This window comes from Staurois parvus, unplaced genomic scaffold (genome assembly GCF_062004578.1).
Source record: "Staurois parvus isolate SC_StPar_1 unplaced genomic scaffold, SC_StPar_1.0 ptg000444l, whole genome shotgun sequence".
NCBI classification, from domain to species: domain Eukaryota; kingdom Metazoa; phylum Chordata; class Amphibia; order Anura; family Ranidae; genus Staurois; species Staurois parvus.
Window position 1 is genome coordinate 3,931,170 of NW_028318240.1, and position 17,382 is coordinate 3,948,551.

The window sequence follows — 17,382 nt, forward strand, 5'->3', positions numbered from 1 at the left end:
ATAAATAAATACAAATGTTATCTTTGCACAGTTGTCCTGATACAGACATCTACCTCTATATGTACTCCGACTGTGAAGGGACCATACTGAAGGCTGGTCTGTATGGAGGAGTCGGAGCAGCCATTGCTGTCCTATTCATTGCCTTAATCACTGTGACTTACTTCTTGCTCAGACGTGGTAAAAACAAAAAACTGTGAGTACTATGTTTTTGTCTTCTGTATCTCAATAGACATCTAGATTTTTCAGATTGCTGTGCTGTGTAATCTAACATCATTCATGGTAATTACTGTGTATGTAAAGCTACATTTTTTGCCATTTTTTTTTCCATTTAGATATATTAGATATGGAATAGACCCCTATCAGGTTATATTTGCTGCCTGTATCCTGCTTAGGGGTCTTACCCTCATTTCCTGTTCCTGTTGTGAGGATACAACAGGAAATAGGAAGAAATCTCTCTGCATTGAACAGAATTCCCATGTTGCCCTGATGACTTTTCTAACATTTTGGATTTCCCATCACTTTCTTTTATATGGTGGCAGTTCTTACCACCCTCTCAAAAATGATCTGCAGAGTCAGTATAGCAGCAGATGGCAGATATTCAGGAGATGATCCTGCCGCCTCCTGAATATCTGCTTTTTTTATTCCAAATGGGAACTTTGTATTGAGCATCCATAACCAAAAGCCAAGCATTTGGCTGGTGGCTGTGGAGCCCATTGACCTCAGTGGGTGACTGACAGGTGGTGTTCCCTGTCAAACTCACCAGTCCGAGTTAAAATTGCTGAGGCTGCAGCATGTGTCTTTCTGTAATGTTAAAATTTAGGAGGGTGCCCAGGGGGCAGTAAATTCACCACTCATCCATCTGTTTTAACTGCCCCATAAAAGAGTCCTTAGTGACAATGGTCACTAGGTCAAAAAAAGGAAAGAATGTCCCCAGCAGGGGCATGGACAGTGACAAAATAACCCGCTCTAAACCACGAAGATGCCTTAACATGCACTTTAATTAAAGCTGAATTCCAGGTGAACTCGGTGTAGCTATTCACCCTGAGATCATCACAGAGGACAAGGGGGCACTCTTTACATCTGGAGAAAAAGAAATGTAATCTCCAAACACGGAAAGGTTTCTTCACAGTAAGAGCTTTGAAAATGTGGAATAGACTCCCTCAAGAGTTGGTTCTGGCCAGCTCAGTGGATTGCTTTAAAAAAGTCCTGGATTCTTTCTTGGATACACAGAATATAACTGGATACTAACATTTATAGGTAAAGTTGATCCAGGGAATATCTGATTGCCTCTCGGGGGATCAGGAAGGAAAGTTTTTCCCTGCAGGAGCAAATTGGATCTTGCTTTGCTGGGTGTTTTGCCTTCCTCTGGATCCACTGTGGGTACAGGATTATAACTTTTTTTTTTTAATGGTTGAACTGGATGGACTTTTGTGTTTTTTCAACCAGACTAACTATGTAACTATGTGTGGTATTTTTCAGTTACATTATCCCAGCTTTGGCCAATGTAACTATGTATATACCATTCCTGGCCAATCCCCGTAGAGACTGGAAATCACAGAAGTAGTCACCGCTACTTCAGATGGCTTCCAGGTACCAGGCACTGTAAACCCAGGAGGTTAGAATAAACTTATATATAAACCTATATATAAAAATCGAGCGCAGTGTATAAATGTAAAATAAGGTAGCTGCTGGCAACAAAAAGGCACCTCGAGAACCTTTAGAGTAAATGGTAAAAAATAAAAGTGCAGCGCTAACCCAAATGGTGACTAAACATATGATAAACCACATATGATTGTGGATTAGTAGAATGTTAGCGTAAGTTCATCAAACGTGCAGAGATGAAGTATGCATACAGTCTCTAATATGCAAGAAACTATAAATAGTGACTTTCATAATTATAGAAAATAGTCAAATAATGCACTAACCATTTAAGACCTGCCCCTGGTGCTCAGCCACTGTATCACTGGAACAAGGAGGTGTCATCTGTAGGGCCACCACTAGATGTCATCCGTCCACATGGAAGCTATGTCCAGCTACTGTATTAATGGATCAGGTGGGTGTCATCTATAGGGCGACCACTAGATGTCATCCGTCCACATGGAAGCTATGTCCAGCTACTGTATTAATGGATCAGGTGGGTGTCATCTGTAGGGCCACCACTAGATGTCATCCGTCCACATGGAAGCTATGTCCAGCTACTGTATTAATGGATCAGGTGGGTGTCATCTGTAGGGCGACCACTAGATGTCATCCGTTCATGGAGGGACTGTATCATGGATCCAGGGATGTCACTTGCAGATGTGATCTTGCTATGCACAGCCCCAGGACCTTCAGGATTACAGGCTCCCCAGAAATAAAGAGCCCGTGGAAAAAGGCCTCAAATATCGTGATAACGTTTATTGAAGTTGATAAGTAATCAGAAATGAACTTACTAACAAAGGTCCAGCTGCTCATAAACGGCCAGACCAGAGGTACATGTACAAGGGATAAACACAGCTTGGCACTTCCCTTGGTACATGTACCAGAGGTACATGTACAAGGGATAAACACAGCTTGGGAAGTGCCAAGCTGTGTTTATCCCTTGTACATGTACCTCTGGTCTGGCCGTTTATGAGCAGCTGGACCTTTGTTAGTAAGTTCATTTCTGATTACTTATCAACTTCAATAAACGTTATCACGATATTTGAGGCCTTTTTCCACAGGCTCTTTATTTCTGGGGAGCCTGTAATCCTGAAGGTCCTGGGGCTGTGCATAGCAAGATCACATCTGCAAGTGACATCCCTGGATCCATGATACAGTCCCTCCATGAACGGATGACATCTAGTGGTCGCCCTATAGATGACACCCACCTGATCTATTAACCTCCTTAGCGGTATTCCCGAGTGTAGCTCGGGGTAACATTTCAGTACCAAGAGCAGTAACCCCGAGCTACACTCGGGAATACCATGCGGCACTGCTCCGGCATTTGTTCTTCACTTACCTTACCCTGCGCTCCCACGATGTGTCCCCTGCAGCGTCCCCGGCCATCTCCTCCGGCCGATGCCGGCATCCGGCTTCTGTGTCCTGTCCCTGTGACGTCGGGACGTACGGGCGCCGCCGACGGCAGGAAATTTGAAAATTTTAAAAAATGTCATTTTTTTTTTTTACATTTTACATAGTAAAACATTGCTGTCTCAACCAATTTCACATACATTTTGTCCCGAGTGCTTTGTCCGGCGCCCTGCCTGCATTTTGTCTGTTCTTTCTGCCTGGAAACTGAGAAATGTCCATGGCATCCAAAAAGTGTCCCTTTAGGTCAAAAGCGGTTTAGACCGCCTAGAGAACAGAGATAGTAAATCAGAACCACTTGCAGAATTGAGTGATAATGATTCGTAGGGGAAATTCCTCATCAGACACTGAAAACGATTTTGCGACTGAGCTCAGCAATGTACGAACTTGGCGCTCTATTTCAAATTTCAGTGTTTTTGGTTTGATTATATTATTGAATTAAATTTTTTATTATTTTTATATTATTTTTATGATTATTTATTAAATTATAATTTATGATTTTGTGTTTCAAATTTTATCATACCCGGGATGTTTACTAGACTCTTGTTCGGACAGATTTCAGTGAGTTTTTCCTAAAAATTACAGGCCTACAATTAAAAAAATACATACTTCCATGCAAAAAAATGGTACCACTTTCAGCACCAAAAATCTGAAATAATCATACCGCCAGGGAGGTTAATACAGTAGCAGGACATAGCTTCCATGTGGACGGATGACATCTAGTGGTGGCCCTGTAGATGACACCCACCTGATCCATTAATACAGTAGCAGGACATAGCTTCCATGTGGACGGATGACATCTAGTGGTGGCCCTGTAGATGACACCCACCTGATCCATTAATACAGTAGCTGGACATAGCTTCCATGTGGACGGATGACATCTAGTGGTGGCCCTACAGATGACACCCACCTGATCCATTAATACAGTAGCAGGACATAGCTTCCATGTGGACGGATGACATCTAGTGGTGGCCCTACAGATGACACCCACCTGATCCATTAATACAGTAGCAGGACATAGCTTCCATGTGGACGGATGACATCTAGTGGTGGCCCTACAGATGACACCCACCTGATCCATTAATACAGTAGCTGGACATAGCTTCCATGTGGACGGATGACATCTAGTGGTGGCCCTACAGATGACACCTCCTTGTTCCAGTGATACAGTGGCTGAGCACCAGGGGCAGGTCTTAAATGCCCCACGCGCTATATATGCGCTATCTGGTTAGTGCATTATTTGACTATTTTCTATCATTATGAAAGTCACTATTTATAGTTTCTTGCATATTAGAGACTGTATGCATACTTCATCTCTGCACGTTTGATGAACTTACGCTAACATTCTACTAATCCACAATCATATGTGGTTTATCATATGTTTAGTCACCATTTGGGTTAGCGCTGCACTTTTATTTTTTACCAAACCCAGGAGGTTGCTTGCTTGACACGGACACCATTCAGAGAACTATTTGCATTTTTCCAATGAATGAAAAGTGTACTCCAATTGGACAGCATGGAGGATATGACATCATCACCCCAACTCATCAAAAAAGGCTTTGTTGTTCATTGAGCGTTGTCTGAATTGCACCTGTGCCCAGTGAGCAACCTCCCCGGGTCTCTAAGCAGTAGAGCTGCCATTCAACGCAGGACCCCGAAGCCAGCGATTTCCAGTTTCCAGGGGCATCAGCCAGGTATGGCATATAAATGCTCACATTAGCCCAAGCGGTACCAGTGTAACTATGCAAAAAAAGTCATGCCTGGAATTCAGCTTTAAAGCAAAACTTTTGTTGAGGAAGAAGAGGAAGCACAGTGGCTAAGTGGTTAAGACGTCCGCCTAGCAGCACTAGAGCCTTTACCTGGATGTACAAACTGGATGTACACCTGGATGTGTACTAACACATGTCAACGTTGCAAAATTGTGCTTAGGCATTTAGATTTGTTTTATCCTTAGGCATGAAGGGGTTAAGGAAGGTGTACATGTAATAGAAGACAATAAATACTTTCCTTTCCCCTCTCATTATCACTAAATGCTGAAATCTGCGGGGAAAATGTTACTTCTGGAAGTGTTGATCTCCTGGTCCCCGCAGCTTCCACATCATTAGAGACAGTGGGGCTGTGGAGTCCGTCAGGAGGAACCGGTGAGAGCTTCAGGGAATGGAAAACATTCATTTTTTTTGTTAGTTTAAGTAGAAAAATATATATTTTAACAATAAAAAAGGTTTTAAACAAAAAAAAAAAGTTTTTCTTGAATTTTTTTCTATACCACCATGATACTTAGCCAGAATTAAGGTATTGTGTATGCAGTTTTCTTTTAAATAAAGTTTCTGCAATTTTTTTATTTTATTTTTTTTACCAGAGATCCTTTTGCTAATGATCAAGAAGACAGCTGGTGTGAGGAAAATGACAGCGAGTGGCATGTAGATCGTGGGATCACCAACCTGTCTGACCACACAGATGAAACAGATGGAGGTAGGTAGTTGCAGCCTGATTCCCTTCTGTTTGTATCACCCTGCAGGAGGAGGACAGACTCATAGCCCCCTTCTGTCTGTATCACCCTGCAGGAGGAGGACAGACTCATAGCCCCCTTCTGTCTGTATCACCCTGCAGGAGGAGGACAGACTCATAGCCCCCTTCTGTCTGTATCACCCTGCAGGAGGAGGACAGACTCATAGCCCCCTTCTGTCTGTATCACCCTGCAGGAGGAGGACAGACTCATAGCCCCCTTCTGTCTGTATCACCCTGCAGGAGGAGGACAGACTCATAGCTCCTTTCTTTCTGTATCACCCTGCAGGAGGAGGACAGACTCATAGCCCCCTTCTGTCTGTATCACCCTGCAGGAGGAGGACAGACTCATAGCTCCTTTCTTTCTGTATCACCCTGCAGGAGGAGGACAGACTCATAGCTCCTTTCTTTCTGTATCACCCTGCAGGAGGAGGACAGACTCATAGCCCCCTTCTGTCTGTATCCCCCTGCAGGAGGAGGACAGACTCATAGCTCCTTTCTGTCTGTATCACCCTGCAGGAGGAGGACAGACTCATAGCTCCTTTCTGTCTGTATCACCCTGCAGGAGGAGGACAGACTCATAGCCCCCTTCTGTCTGTATTACCCTGCAGGAGGAGGACAGACTCATAGCCCCCTTCTGTCTGTATTACCCTGCAGGAGGAGGACAGACTCATAGCCCCCTTCTGTCTGTATCACCCTGCAGGAGGAGGACAGACTCATAGCCCCCTTCTGTCTGTATCACCCTGCAGGAGGAGGACAGACTCATAGCTCCTTTCTGTCTGTATCACCCTGCAGGAGGAGGACAGACTCATAGCCCCCTTCTGTCTGTATCACCCTGCAGGAGGAGGACAGACTCATAGCCCCCTTCTGTCTGTATTACCCTGCAGGAGGAGGACAGACTCATAGCCCCATTCTGTCTGTATCACCCTGCAGGAGGAGGACAGACTCATAGCCCCCTTCTCTCTGTATCACCCTGCAGGAGGAGGACAGACTCATAGACCCCTTCTGTCTGTATCACCCTGCAGGAGGAGGACAGACTCATAGCTCTCTTCTGTCTGTATCACCCTGCAGGAGGAGGACAGACTCATAGCCCCCTTCTGTCTGTATCCCCCTGCAGGAGGAGGACAGACTCATAGCTCCCCTTCTGCCTGTATCACCCTGCAGGAGGAGGACAGACTCATTGCTCCTTCTGTCTGTATCACCCTGCAGGAGGAGGACAGACTCATAGCCCCCTTCTGTCTGTATCACCCTGCAGGAGGAGGACAGACTCATAGCCCCCTTCTGTCTGTATCACCCTGCAGGAGGAGGACAGACTCATATCCCCCTTCTGTCAGTATCACTCTTCAGGAGGAGGACAAACCTATAGCTCCCTTCTGTCTGTATCACCCTGCAGGAGGAGGACAGACTCATAGCCCCCTTCTGTCTGTATCACCCTGCAGGAGGAGGACAGACTCATAGCTCTCTTCTGTCTGTATCACCCTGCAGGAGGAGGACAGACTCATAGCTCTCTTCTGTCTGTATCACCCTGCAGGAGGAGGACAGACTCATAGCCCCCTTCTGTCTGTATCCCCCTGCAGGAGGAGGACAGACTCATAGCTCCCCTTCTGCCTGTATCACTCTGCAGGAGGAGGACAGACTCATTGCTCCTTCTGTCTGTATCACCCTGCAGGAGGAGGACAGACTCATTGCTCCTTCTGTCTGTATCACCCTGCAGGAGGAGGACAGACTCATAGCCCCCTTCTGTCTGTATCACCCTTCAGGAGGAGGACAGACTCATAGCTCCTTCTGTTTGTATCACCCTGCAGGAGGAGGACAGACACATAGCCCCCTTCTGTCTGTATCACCCTGCAGGAGGAGCACAGACTCATAGCTCTCTTTTTTCTTCACATCGTTTTCCAGTTCCTGGTGCCATCTTGGATAGAGCGTGAGCTAATATCTTCCCTATGGGCACACAAACAGCAATAACAAAGATTTCATCCCTGCCTAGTGTCCACTATGTCTAAGAAGAATGATTTTGCTTGGAATTCCACTTTAATCTCTTTAAATCAATTCTGCATCACTTTTTTCCATTTCCAGACTCATCCAAGAACAACCAATCAAGGGAGAAGTTCAAACCAGTCCTGGATAATATAAACACAACACTCGAGGTAATGAGGTTTCATAGCTGGCAATCAACATTAGAAATTGTTCTTTCCATGTGAATTATCAACATGAGCTGGTGATGCTATTGCTCTTGTCATGTAGACATGACTTCTTTAATGCTGGTTGGGAATTGGTCTTTCCACTAGGGAGCAACAGTTCAATTCACATGTCTAGTTCAGAATCAACAACCAGGAATAGTTTTCATATGGCTGATAAATATTACTGTCCCATTTGAAGTCATTCCAACCGCATTCTCAGTGTCCATTAGTCCCCGTGTGCCCCTAAGAGACACACGGTGACTTGCACATAAGAGGGATATGGGGAGCTGAGACAGGGGTCTCCCTACTTCTCCAAAGTGAGCTGGGTTCCATGGGCCCCCCATCCAAAGTCACTCCCGTCACAAGCAGCCTAATCTAATCCTCCCAAATTGTGCCCCTCCAAATTCAGCACGAAACTGCATACCTATCCCCTAAGTATAAATTCCCCCTCCTCCCAGTACAAATCCATTCCCCTGCTGAAATCCCCCTCCCCAGTACAAATCACCCCAAAAAAAATTTCCCTTCCTAGCAGGAATCCTTTACCCCTCAAATTTCCCCTTCCAACTCAAATCCTCTCTTCCAACTTCAATCCCCCTCAACACAAATTTCCCTTTCTCATCATAGTATAAATCCCCTCACCCCAAAATTTTTCCTCCTAGCATAAATACCCCCCAATCATCTCTACTAGCACAAATCTGCTAGTTCCCCTCCTAGCACAAATCCCCTTTTCCCCCTACTATATCAACTTTTCTACCACAAACCCCCCTTCCTAGCACGAATCCTCTTTCCCCATCTTCCCTGCCAATACAAATCCTCCAAGCACTACTCCTAGCACACCCCCCCAGATTTCCCCTCTTATAATAAAATTTACCCCCTGCAACCCCCAAATTTTCTCTCTCAACACAAATCCCCTCCCATCCCAATCTCCTTGAGGTGCCCCACCCCCCCACCTTACATGATACCACAATGCTCAGGGCAGTCGCCCCTCCTGCCTACCTCTTGTCCCAGGCCCTGGTTCTGATGTAATGCTCTGTATAAATGAATAGTTACATTTAAATGCAGATGTAAAGGAAATCTAATGGTGAAAAAAGAACAGAGGGGAGACTATTCTTGCAGCTGGGGGTGTGGAAAGGCTCTGTCCAATTCCTAAATATTCTGTGCTAAAAGGAGTTCCTTTCTTGCATCTGAGAGGGTTAGGTTAGGTGGAAGAGATGGTTTGGGCATAGAAAAGTCAAGTTTTTCTTAAATCCTGTTTGTCTTGTAATGGCCAATATCAAAGCTGAACCTTTTTCTGCAAACACTCTAAAATAAAAGTTAAAATACTTGGCACAATGTCTTCCAGCTGCTGTGCAGGCACAGAGCAGAACCTGGGATTGTCTATGATCTCTTGGTTTCAGCTCTTCTGGCCTCACAGATCAGAGCTTATTACCTTTCCACACCTCGCTCTTAGCGAATCATTATATTTGCCGAAGGGACACAGACCATCACTACATCAAACAGTGTGGCTATTACCAGTCCTGCCCTATGTTCTCCCTTCTTATTTGTTGACAGCATATAGTAGGAGAAAGGTGGGATTGAGTGGGGATAGAACTTTGGTGGAAGATTAGAAGAACTGATTGTATTCTCTCTTGAGAAGAGGAGATTAAGGGGGGATATGATCTCCATGTATAATACATAAGGGGGGATATGATCACCATGTATAATACATAAGGGGGGATATGATCTCCATGTATAATACATAAGGGGGGATATGATCTCCATGTATAATACATAAGGGGAGGATATGATCTCCATGTATAATACATAAGGGGGATATGATCTCCATGTATAATACATAAGGGGGATATGATCTCCATGTATAATACATAAGGGGGGATATGATCCCCATCTATAATACATAAGGGGGGATATGATCACCATGTATAATACATAAGGGGGGATATGATCTCCATGTATAATACATAAGGGGGGGATATGATCTCCATGTATAATACATAAGGGGGGATATGATCTCCATGTATAATACATAAGGGGGGATATGATCTCCATGTATAATACATAAGAGGGATATGATCTCCATGTATAATACATAAGGGGGGATATGATCTCCATGTATAATACATAAGGGGGATATGATCACCATGTATAATACATAAGGGGGGGATATGATCTCCATGTATAATACATAAGGGGGGGATATGATCTCCATGTACAATACATAAGGGGGGATATGATCTCCATGTATAATACATAAGGGGGGATATGATCTCCATGTATAATACATAAGGGGGGCTATGATCTCCATGTATAATACATAAGGGGGGATATGATCTCCATGTATAATACATAAGGGGGGGATATGATCTCCATGTATAATACATAAGGGGGATATGATCTCCATGTATAATACATAAGGGGGGATATGATCTCCATGTATAATACATAAGGGGGGATATGATCTGCATGTATAATACATAAGGGGGGGATATGATCTCCATGTATAATACATAAGGGGGATATGATCTCCATGTATAATACATAAGGGGGGGGGGATATGATCCCCATGTATAATACATAAGGGGGATATGATCACCATGTATAATACATAAGGGGGGATATGATCTCCATGTATAATACATAAGGGGGGATATGATCTCCATGTATAATACATAAGGGGGATATGATCACCATGTATAATACATAAGGGGGGATATGATCTCCATGTATAATACATAAGGGGGGATATGATCTCCATGTATAATACATAAGGGGGATATGATCACCATGTATAATACATTAGGGGGGATATGATCTCCATGTATAATACATAAGGGGGGATATGATCTCCATGTATAATACATAAGGGGGATATGATATCCATGTATAATACATAAGGGGGGATATGATCACCATGTATAATATACATAAGGGGGGATATGATCTCCATGTATAATACATAAGGGGGGATATGATCTCCATGTATAATACATAAGGGGGGATATGATCTCCATGTATAATACATAAGGGGGGATATGATCTCCATGTATAATACATAAGGGGGGATATGATCTCCATGTATAATACATAAGGAGGGATATGATCTCCATGTATAATACATAAGGGGGGGATATGATCTCCATGTATAATACATAAGGGGGATATGATCTCCATGTATAATACATAAGGGGGATATGATCTCCATGTATAATACATAAGGGGGGATATGATCAACATGTATAATACATAAGGGGGTATATGATCACCATGTATAATACATAAGGGGGGATATGATCACCATGTATAATACATAAGGGGGATATGATCTCCATGTATAATACATAAGGGGGGATATGATCTCCATGTATAATACATAAGGGGGGATATGATCTCCATGTATAATACATAAGGGGGGGATATGATCTCCATGTATAATACATAAGGGGGATATGATCTCCATGTATAATACATAAGGGGGATATGATCCCCATGTATAATACATAAGGGGGGATATGATCACCATGTATAATACATAAGGGGGCATATGATCACCATGTATAATACATAAGGGGGGATATGATCACCATGTATAATACATAAGGGGGGATATGATCTCCATGTATAATACATAAGGGGGATATGATCTCCATGTATAATACATAAGAGGGGATATGATCTCCATGTATAATACATAAAGGGGATATGATCTCCATGTATAATACATAAGGGGGATATGATCTCCATGTATAATACATAAGGGGGATATGATCTCCATGTATAATACATAAGGGGGGATATGATCAACATGTATAATACATAAGGGGGTATATGATCACCATGTATAATACATAAGGGGGGATATGATCTCCATGTATAATACATAAGGGGGATATGATCCCCATGTATAATACATAAGGGGGGATATGATCTCCATGTATAATACATAAGGGGGATATGATCCCCATTTATAATACATAAGGGGGGATATGATCTCCATGTATAATACATAAGGGGGGGATATGATCTCCATGTATAATACATAAGTGGGGGATATGATCTCCATGTATAATACATAAGGGGGGATATGATCACCATGTATAATACATAAGGGGGGATATGATCTCCATGTATAATACATAAGGGGGGGTATGATCTCCATGTATAATACATAAGGGGGGATATGATCTCCATGTATAATACATAAGGGGGGATATGATCTCCATGTATAATACATAAGGGGGATATGATCTCCATGTATAAATACATAAGGGGGATATGATCTCCATGTATAATACATAAGGGGGGATATGATCAACATGTATAATACATAAGGGGGTATATGATCACCATGTATAATACATAAGGGGGGATATGATCACCATGTATAATACATAAGGGGGGATATGATCTCCATGTATAATACATAAGGGGGGATATGATCTCCATGTATAATACATAAGGGGGGGATATGATCTCCATGTATAATACATAAGGGGGATATGATCTCCATGTATAATACATAAGGGGGATATGATCTCCATGTATAATACATAAGGGGGGATATGATCTCCATGTATAATACATAAGGGGGATATGATCACCATGTATAATACATAAGGGGGGATATGATTACCATGTATAATACACAAGGGGGGATATGATCACCATGTATAATACATAAGGGGGGATATGATCTCCATGTATAATACATAAGGGGGGATATGATCTCTATGTATAATACATAAGAGGGGATATGATCTCCATGTATAATACATAAGGGGGATATGATCTCCATGTATAATACATAAGGGGGATATGATCTCCATGTATAATACATAAGGGGGGATATGATCAACATGTATAATACATAAGGGGGTATATGATCCCCATGTATAATACATAAGGGGGGATATGATCTCCATGTATAATACATATAACATTTATAGGTAAAGTTGATCCAGGGACTATCCGATTGCCTCTCGGGGGATCAGGAAGGAATTTTTTCTCTGCAGGAGTAAACTGGATCGTGCTTTGCTGGTTTTTTTGCCTTCCTCTGGATCAACTGTGGGTATGGGATTATAACCTTTTTTTTTTCTATGGTTGAACTGGATGGACTTTTGTCTTTTTTCAGCCAGACTATCTATGTAACTATGTACAAAGAAATCATCATATCATTTCCTCAGATGGTAGCAGTCCATCATTACCTCCCACTAATGTTAATGACTTTAAAAGATGGCTTCTGAAATTTGTACAATGTAAGAGGTAACCCAGATTAGCAGAATCAGATTAGTAAGTATGCGTCCAGAATTGTTTGCTTAGAATTTTAGAGTGGATGTAAAAAAAAAATGGAAGCTGGTCATGTGACCGCATCGGAGCGACTTCAGAATAGGTAAGTATAGGCATCTTTTCTTTTACAGGGCAGATAGAATAGCCTTAGAATGGGGGTGTGAGTGTGGGAATAGGTTTAGGCCTAGTTAGGAGAGAGGAGGACATCCTTTGAAATGCGTCAGCCTTCAAGGACCCTGGTGAGGTCCCCCCTAGGTCTGGAAGACTGTTGTATCCAGCCACAGATGTGTGGCTTTAAGTGTGCTTTCCTTATATACTTGTGAGAAGTAACTTTACCTTTTTTACAATATAAATCCTGAAGATAATGCACTAGGTTGGTGCGCCCTCTTTCTTGTTATAGTGATTATGGGACATCGGGCAGCAAGACCAGTGTGATTACTTGCTTCTACACTGAACCAAGACTTATGTGCAGGAGATTTGTGTTTTGTACTGTTGGTTAGGATTAGTTAGGGTATGACTGGAATTCCACTTTAACTATTCTACAATTCTTCTAAAGGGCTGAAGTTCTCCAGTGCTTCAGTAGCCAATCACGAAGGAGCTACTTTAACCTTTTCTGTGTTAATGTTAACACCTTCTACTGAGTCTTGCTTCCTCTAGTCTAAGCTTCCTTTCACTAGGGGTTCTGTAAAATACCGTATTGTCTCGATATTTTGTTAACTTGTATTGGTGAGAAAAGTTCAAAATAGAAAGTCCTTCCAACTCTTGCATAAACTCAACAATTGATTTAATAATAATGTTGCATAAAATTAAGAATAAAATATTGGAATACAGAATGTTTAGATAATGTCCAAAAAATATAGTTAAGTTCTTAAGATAAAACTTATATGTAATTGTGTGGTGCGAAGCTGTGTGTGTCAATAATCTAGGCTACTAAAAAAGTGTGCTTAAAAAAGCCTGTGTTCTGCTCTTTAAGGAACAATTCAGCCCCCACCATCTCCTAAAAGTGGGCTGGTATTCTTTTCTGTCTCTAGTAGTTCTACAAAGATAATTGGTAACAGATGTATATAACAAACCCTCAGTCTTCTCCCCTAGTAGTCTGAAATTCAGTCCTTGAAACCTATAATCTCCTAAAAGTAATCTTAATATAAGAGTTATATCATATATAAATATCATAATCAAGAAATATTACAGCATAAATCTTGTAAGCCTAACATGTATGAAATAGATTCTTACAATTCTCTTATTAGTAAAACTTTACCTCTTATAGAGATGGGGGAAGATGGGGAGGAGAGCTTAACTAATTACTACCACATGTTGCTTGAATGTAGAGAACAAACCAAGATATAGGTATATATATTCACATAGACTATAAAAAGTCTATTTATCTTACTTTTCCCAGTCTAGAACAAATAGAAATATAACAACTCAATTATTCTTTTAAGATCCAACTCATTCACACATATGTAAGTACTGTTAATAAGCAGATATTAGATATTAGGTTAACCTCCCTGGCGGTATGATTATTTCAGATTTTTGGTGCTGAAAGCGGTACCATTTTTTTGCATGGAAATATGTATTTTTTTTATTGTAGGCTGTAATTTTTAGGAAAAACTCACTGAAATCTGTCCGAACAAGAGTCTAGTAAACATCCCGGGTATGATAAAATTTGAAACACAAAATCATAAATTATAATTTAATAAATAATCATAAAAATAATATAAAAATAATAAAAATATTAATTCAATAATATAATCAAACCAAAAACACTGAAATGTGAAATATAGCGCCAAGTTCGCACATTGCTGAGCTCAGTCGCAAAATCGTTTTCAGTTTCTGATGACGAATTTCCCCCACGAATCATTATCACTCAATTCTGTAAGTGGTTCTGATTTACTATCTCTGTTCTCTAGCTGATCTAAACCGCTTTTGACCTAAAGGGACACTTTTTGGACGCCATGGACATTTCTCAGTTTCCAGGCAGAAAGAACAGACAAAATGCAGGCAGGGCACCAGACAAAGCACTAGGGACAATATGTATGTGAAATAGGTTGAAACAGCAATGTTTTACTGTGTAAAATGAAAAAAAAAAAAAATGACATTTTTTAAAATTTTTAAATTTCCCGCCGCCGCCGCCGGCGGCGCCCGTACGTCCCGACGTCACAGGGACAGGACACAGAAGCCGGATGCCGGCATCGGCCGGAGGAGATGGCCGGGGACGCTGCAGGGGACACATCGTGGGAGCGCAGGGTAAGATAAGTGAAGAACACATGCCGGAGCAGCGCCGCATGGTATTCCCGAGTGTAGCTCGGGGTTACCGGTTTTGGTACTGAAATGTTACCCCGAGCTACACTCGGGAATACCGCCAAGGAGGTTAAGGAAAGCGTCTAACAGGTTCAAAGGGCTTTTATTGCTACTACCCACAATTAAGTCACTCTTCTCTTCTCTTCTCTTCAGATCAAGATACAGAGACCGGAGGTTACCAGGCTGAAATCTGGCCTCTAGGACAGTGCACAGTTGGAGTCACCATCATAGAAACCTCACACAGGAAAGTGTGATTGACCAGCTGCCATCTGATCTTCTTCAAAAAATGAGACCTGCCAATGGTCAACCTCCATCCACAGATTGAGTCCTTATCTTCACTGGGTTCATATAATAATGATGATGATGATGAAGATGATGAATCAGCCAAAATGAACACGTTTCTATTCAAAGCTCAATTCTCAGTTTATTAATTCAAATCTGACTATACATTCTCCTCTCAGTTCTGCACCATTGTCCTCAACTATCTGGCACCATCCTATTATCCCCATTCTTTAGGCACTTTACCCCCCATGTATTTATCATATATTTGTAAATTATTGTTTAATTTTAATATTCTCTATGTTAAAGACAGGTACATGTGGTGTTGGTTGTGAGAAACTGAGCTAGACAGAATATTTTGAGATCATTTTTTGTAATGTACATTTTACACATAGAGAAAACTCTTTGTGTATAAACAAAGGATGTTAAGATTTATTATATTTTTTTTTTACTGTATTGTTAAAATTGAACAATGCAACACCCACCTTTTTTCTTTTATTGGCAATAACTTAAAAAAGCAGAACAACGCTCTCCAAGATTTATAAATACTAGAATGGCAATTTTTCAATCAGAATACAATTTACACCTGAGCCATATACTTAAAGCGGAGCTCCACCCAAAAGGGGAAATTCCACTTTATGGACTGCTCCCCCCGCTCCCCATTAAGGACCTTTGGGGAGCGGGGGGGAGCGGGTACCTGAATTTGACAGGTACCCGCTCCCACTTCCGGTCCAATCGCCTAGGCTTTCGAAAGTGGAAGGTGTCCTCCCTCCTTGTAGTCTTTTGGGACACATGACAGGTCCCAGAAGACTACAGGACCATTCATGATGCGCAGTGCTACTCGCGCATGCGCAGTGAGTACCCGGCTGTGAAGCCGCAAGCTGTCACAGCCGGGTGCCCACACTGAAGATGCCAGCGCCAGGAATACAGGACGGCCAGTGAAACGGGCTGCGGGGGACACACCACAGGACCGAGGGACAGGTAAGTGGCTGATTTTTAAAAGTCAGCAGCTACAGTTTTTGTAGCTGCTGAGTTCTATTTTTTGACAGGTGAGTGGAACTCCGCTTTAAACAACAGCTTTGATTTTTGGTTGTTTTTTTTTACAGACAGTAAAAAACCTTAGGATTGTATAGATTCATTACCAGTCGGGGCATAGCAGCCAATATTATTTAGTTTTTATTACTTGTCAAACTTTGATTGTCAACACTCTTCCTGTTGAAATAGAAACTCTTAAAATGATCAAAAAAGAATACAAACTGCTACAATGGAGATATCTCTGAACAAGAAACAAATTCTAATATACAAACATAGTAACCAATCTACCATAAATAATAAACTGTCTAATTACTCTTTTTTTGTATCAAAAACTATTTTATGCATCAAGAGGACGTCCACACTAAACAGTTAAAGAATATGTAAACCCAACATTTCATATTCCTGTTATGTGTCTGCTGTACCATGTCCGTGTATGAAAAAGTATCCTGTTCTCTTTTTGTATTGCTTCCCTTGTGTGAAATTCTTGGTGTTCCTTCCAGTCCCTCTGCTTTCCTATCAAAACCTGACCACACTAAGCATGGGAGGACAGCATAGTCAGTTCTCTGGCTGTGAGAACTCTGCCTGCTTAATGATCAGATTTGTGCTCACACATCCCCCCCCCCCACACACAGACATTCACTTGGAAGATCAGTGTACTGCTCTTTCTCCTCACCCAGCTCTCTTAGCTCCTTATGAATCTGAGAACAGAGGATATATGATCATTTATAATAAAAAAAAGGTTTTTATAATT

At 41.8% G+C, this 17,382-nt stretch overlaps 1 protein-coding gene across 1 annotated transcript in view; it reads left to right on the plus strand.

Moving 5' to 3' along the window:
• Positions 1-17,089, plus strand: part of LOC149453964 (mucin-17-like) — a 49,267-nt gene extending 32,178 nt beyond the window's left edge. Inside the window, exons 9-12 of the mRNA XM_089688032.1 lie at positions 32-193; positions 5,408-5,520; positions 7,630-7,700; positions 15,471-17,089. Of these exons, the coding sequence (XP_089544158.1) occupies positions 32-193; positions 5,408-5,520; positions 7,630-7,700; positions 15,471-15,518 (394 nt within the window). The 3' untranslated portion in view covers positions 15,519-17,089. The remainder of the gene's footprint in view (positions 1-31; positions 194-5,407; positions 5,521-7,629; positions 7,701-15,470) is intronic.
• Positions 17,090-17,382: the final 293 nt, after the last annotated feature.